The sequence below is a fragment of the Xylocopa sonorina genome, chromosome 10 (genome assembly GCF_050948175.1).
Source record: "Xylocopa sonorina isolate GNS202 chromosome 10, iyXylSono1_principal, whole genome shotgun sequence".
Lineage (NCBI taxonomy): Eukaryota > Metazoa > Arthropoda > Insecta > Hymenoptera > Apidae > Xylocopa > Xylocopa sonorina.
In genome coordinates this window covers 10,249,101-10,254,426 of record NC_135202.1, presented here as the reverse complement: position 1 = coordinate 10,254,426, position 5,326 = coordinate 10,249,101, and the positions used below count along the sequence as shown (strand labels likewise).

The following is a 5,326-nucleotide window of genomic DNA, read 5'->3' as shown; positions in this document are numbered from 1 at the left end:
CTTCTGATCTCTCTCTCTCTCTCTCTGAACTGTTATCCCTGGTATTCCGTGTTACGTCTCTCCGTTTGCTCGTCGAACTCGTGGAAAACGCGAGGAAAACGATCGATCGTCCACCCGTGTCGTGTGCGAGCGAGCGATCGGCGATCGAACTGCGACTGACGGAGGAGTGGCCCGCCCCTTTTATTTAATTTGCCCCCCGCGAATCTATGTTATTCGGTCGCGCATGCCGGGAATCGACGATCGAAGGAAAATTATTCAAATTTCACTGGCACATAGAGCGCGCGCGCGCGCGAACGGGCACCCGTGGATCCACGCGGCGTCCCTCCGCCTCGGTCCTGGTACGTGCGTGCACGCGTCCCGACGCGCTTAAATATACGCATGCGGCGTCGCGTACCGCGTACACGATGGCATGCGGCTACAGACGCCTCGCAGGCATACGGGAAACGGAACTTGCCCCGCGTCCACCGTCAGCCGATTCCGTGCTCTTACTTGGAACGCGTTCGTTTCTAACGCACCGCTAGCGGGCACGCGACGCGTGCACGCTTTCGGCGAGCGGATAACCGTTCTCGTTGTACGCCGGTCGCAGGTGTCGCGGGGTGAAACGGGGCCTCAGATTTTTCGACGCCTCGCCCGGGTCGGATATGGAGGCGAGGAATGTTTAATGGACTTTTCTGGGTCGTGCTCTTTCATTCAGTCGAGCGCGTTTCATCATCACACGGTCGATGATGGTATCGTCGTTGGGGGATGCTTTTGGGGATTGCGGACGGTGGTTGGAAATGTTGACTGCAAATTTTGCAGTGTTGAGACGTGAGATTCTTGAGAAAATCGAGAGAGAAGGGAGTTAATATTGGATCGATGGATTTTTGGGAAAGTGTAGGCAGTCATTGACAAACGCACGTCAAGATGGTTCCATTGCTAAACGTTCTTCTCTATTTAATCGCGTGATCAAATTATAGACAGAGTTCGAGTAACGAGTTGTAATAGTTTTTCGACGCGACTAAATACGGATGGATGTAACGTTTAATGGTCATCATAATCTTCAATTAAATCGATGGTACGTGGATCTTCTCGATCGCGTTACAAATAGACGACATCCGTATCGTAATACGTGGTTCCTAAGTCTCGTTCCAATAATAAATGTTAGCCAGAACGTGTTCGAGGGCTTGTAAAAGCCCTCGAACTACACCTAAAACATCGCTCCACATCGTACAGGTCAATTACACATCGTTTACGGCGATTGCGACACAGCGTCGACACGAGGAAACAAGTATCCAGGCCCAGAAATCAAAAGAAAACACGCCGTTTCGAGCGTGCGCGTATAAACAGCGCTTAAAATGCGCGGAGGGTACGAAAAGAAAAAGGAAAGCGTAAGCTGCCGGAAGGTCACGACGCGAAGACGAGACTTCCATTTCCATTTAACAGGAATACGGATCGGTGGTTTCCAGGCCGCGCGAAGTAGTCGCGTCTGATCATTATCGGGCATAATCTCCTTGCAGAACCGGCCAGGCTCGCTTTAGAACTAGATCCCTCCTGCGGGACGGTTTCACACGTGGCTTTTTTACAATTAACCGCACGCCAGGGTACAGGCCAGACGGTATCAATTAAGGTGGAGGATGCGTGGCGCTAAACGTTGCCATTCATCCTGTTCAGCTGTGAAATAAGTTCTTCGACTTGCGTTTACGGAACAATAAACGTCGTAGCTCGATGTAGCCTCTCCCTTTACAGCGAGCTTGGATCTGATTTCCTGGGTATTGGCTGATAATTGTGGGTTCCTCGATAATCTCTGTCATCAGGGTGTTTTGAACGAGAAAGTTCGATTAGGAAACGAAGGCGTATCTAATCGTATTTTTGTTCCAGCTGGTGGATGTTAGGTTAATAGTGGTGCTGACACCGCTTTATTTTATCAAGATTTTATTGGATATTAGAGTGTATAATCGTAACTTAACGTAGCGAAACGTAGGGTTGCTGGTTGGTGTAAAGTTCGACTGGATACTCGTTCATTGTGAAACTTGGTTTAATTTCTTTTATAAGAGCTGAGCGATAATCTTTCGATAGTGGTCTCTGCGACTAAATTTCCCTTAATTATTACGATTCCCATTTTATTACGAGAGCAGAGTGTACAGGTAGGAGGGTCACAAAACAGGTCGAGTGAATTGCAAGAATAATTTATTAAATAAAGAGTACAGAGAGGAGTAGGAAGACAGGTATTTTACAAAAGTCGCGACGAGCAGAGCACAGACGAACGGCGGAGCGTTTTACGACTGCGCGTGTGCGGAATACGCGAGGTTCTGCGCGAACACCGACGGTTGTTCGTTATCCTGGAGGGACCTGTACTGAGCCTGGTATTCCCATGGTCCGTGAGCGGCCAACGGCGCGCCGTGGCCGTCCGCCGCGATCTTCTTGCACAGTTGGAAAATGGCCATTCCGACGGATACGATGAAACTGAAGAAAGAGAGTTGAAGGGCGTTCCACGCCTTCAGTCCAAGCACACCGATCGCCAACGGGATCAGCGTCATTGCTTTGAGCAGGACGAACACCAGGATGGGGATGACGACCTTCTTCAGCTTGGACTTGCGAGCCTCCTCGACGGCGCGACCCTGGCCGAACTTCACGTCGAAGGTGAGCTGATCGTCGTCGATGTTCCTCGCGCTCACCTTCACGGTCGAGTCCATTGGCAGCTTGAAGGTCACGTCGTGAGAGGTCAGATAGGTCTGCACGTTGTCCAGGAAGGAGCCCTCGCTGCGGCCGGTGACTTCTTCGACGGGGTACGAGTTGCGAGTCACCTCCACGGTCTCGGATACCTGCGAGAGGGTGAAAGTGATGAGAACAATTTACTTTCAACCTGTACTGTATCGTAGGAGATTCCATTTCGCTCTCGAAAACATTCCAACGACCAGAAGGAGGCTGGCTCCGTTAACGAGACGGTAACCAGCTAGCGTGGACTTGCCTTGAAGCTGTCTTTGCGGAAGATTTGGTCGAGCAGGTTAAGGACCTTGAATTTCATGCAGGAGACCTCGTCGTTCTTCTGCGCGCACTCGATCTTCGTCTGGTCCACCATCTGGTCCATGCTGCTACCCTTCCAGAGGTCGTTCTTCGCCGGCTGAGCGGCCGCCAGGGCGAACAGGGCGCACAACACGTACAGCTTCATGGTTTACCCTTGGAGTGGAGACGAGGACTCGTTTATACCCTGAACAAGTGTTCGAAGACGATCGCTGGGTACGATTGCACGACGACTGATGCCAATGGGTTGGGCATCAGGCTATTTATACGGAGCCCCCGGTCGTCGTGTATCGTCGGGCTGTCGTCGCGTAGCGGAGCAAAACCTGTGTGCACACCACGAGTGGACCCCCCACTTTCGTCCGACCACGAATTTTCTTTTCGTTCAGTATGGTGTTCGATTATCGAGGCCTCGGCTAGCTCGTGACGGGAATACGGGATGGGGCTGGATCGGCGAAGTCGAAAGAAAGCTCCTCGTGGTCGACGCCGGACGAGGGGGTCGAACGCTTCGTGAAAGACACGCGGATCGCCGGTTTCTGCGATTACGGGCTTCAACTTTCTTTCTCTTGCGAAGGGCATCTCGTTGTATCTCAGCTTGCAGAGATACGATTCGTCGCGGACATTCTTTGGGGGTTGACGAGTTTGAGATCTTCCATGATGATGCTGATGTTAGTTCGCTTTCTTTTCAGAGAGTTATTTGTTGTAATTGATTTGGTAATTGGCTGTGAGTATCTTTAGATTTCTTTGCTTTCCTAAGACAGCGATATTCGCTGTGAATACTTTATGGGACAGAAAGTGGTAGCGGTTTCCTTTGAGCAGTGTTCGATGTTGATCGATGGCTTTTTTCTCGAACTAGTATTTGTGATACAAAGGGTATTGCATACTTGAATAGAGGCTTGGTATCGTTTGATATTCATACCAAAGTGGTCAAAATATCGATCGCTTCATTAACCTAGATTAGGCGCCGATAACACAATCAGCTCACGCAATAAACTGGGCGAAACTTTCGAATATTCGGGCTGTCATCGTAAAGCATCGTTTCAGGTAGAAAAGCGGAAGTGGCGTGCGCTAGTCAGTAAGAGTAGAATACCCTTTATCCTTGGCACCGATGGCACCGTAACATTGGCATTGAATCCATCGTTCATTCACGCCACGAACACGACACTTTCCACACGTCTGCTCCGTTAACGACGCTCTCCCCACGCCTTTCGCGCAGCCACGAGGTGTTCACCCCTCGAATTCTTCTTGGAAAATTAAACATTCCGGCTTCTTGTTTTATCATCAACGAATATTTCAATTCTCTTGTTGCTCGTAGCATGGAAAATAAATTTCGCCAAGGAAAAAGTAAGGAACAGATAAATGGAGCTGTGAAAAGCTCTCCATTTTATTAATCACATAGAAAACCATCATCGCAAATTTATGTACATTCGTTTGACTCAATTAATTGTCTTCGATGTCTAATGGCAAGTTTCTAAGGGGAAACTTCACCCTCTTGAGAGCCAAAATTTGCTGAGTCGCAGCAGCAGGTTGGACGAGTAGAATATTCTTCGCGTCGCATCAGAAATGCGCGTTGCGTGCGAGTTTCTCGTGCGAGAATGCGCGCGTGGGGTTGCGAGGAGACACTTTTGTGCGCTCTGCCCGACTTCCTCCCACTCGTAACAATGAAACGGTAATTGGGATTTTGGGTCGAGTTTGCATAAACATTCAGGACGTAGTAGCGCTGGTCGATGTCACCTTTTCGACTTTACTCGACCACCATAATTTTCCCTGCGAGAGTTTCCACGCTCGAAATCTGCATTTTCCTGTTTCTTACGTTTGCGTCTTTCATTACCCCTTCGTTCATTGGATATTTACACCTGCGACGGATGTAAGGGTGTACACACGTACGCGCGTGGCTTCGCGAGTAAACCTGAGAACACACCATCCATTTCTGGTGGTCCACGAATAATTGAAATCGTGGACAGTTCACGGGAATCGTCGCAATTGCATCGACGACGATCGACATCCAGCTCGAATTCACCCGAAACGGCCGCTGAATTCCCAAGTAACCCTTTCCACTTTCACGGTCTTTAAATCCCCGGTGACGATCGTATCGATTCTCATCGCGTAGGCAAATAATAAAAAGGAAAGTGACCAAATCGGCCTGTTTCGTTTCTTTCCTTGGTGCACCGGGGTTCGTGCGTTCGTGAGCAATCACAGACATCGAGACAATAAAGTTTGATGAGACCATGTAAGGAATTTTTATTTATAAATAAGTCAGAGTCGCGCGTGAATAAATAATAAATAATAGAACGATCTATGGGTAGGGAGGTCGTGGTCCTGCGTTAGT

At 49.3% G+C, this 5,326-nt stretch overlaps 1 protein-coding gene across 1 annotated transcript; it reads right to left on the bottom strand.

The window, feature by feature from the left end:
• Positions 1-2,255: 2,255 nt before the first annotated feature.
• Osi19 (DUF1676 domain-containing protein Osi19) lies at positions 2,256-3,148 on the bottom strand. The gene is made up of 2 exons (XM_076903084.1): positions 2,948-3,148; positions 2,256-2,801 (listed from the first exon to the last, which is right to left on the bottom strand). Exons 1-2 carry the CDS (start codon positions 3,146-3,148, stop codon positions 2,256-2,258), a joined length of 747 nt encoding a protein of 248 aa, XP_076759199.1.
• Positions 3,149-5,326: the final 2,178 nt, after the last annotated feature.

Bases quoted from the DNA above. Each gene is read 5' to 3' on its own strand.
- Osi19 (XM_076903084.1), bottom strand. From the start codon at position 3,148: ATGAAGCTGTACGTGTTGTGCGCCCTGTTCGCCCTGGCGGCCGCTCAG. The intron at 2,802-2,947 runs GCAAGTCCACGC...ACCCTCTCGCAG, and splicing joins TCCGCAAAGACAGCTTCAAG to GTATCCGAGACCGTGGAGGT.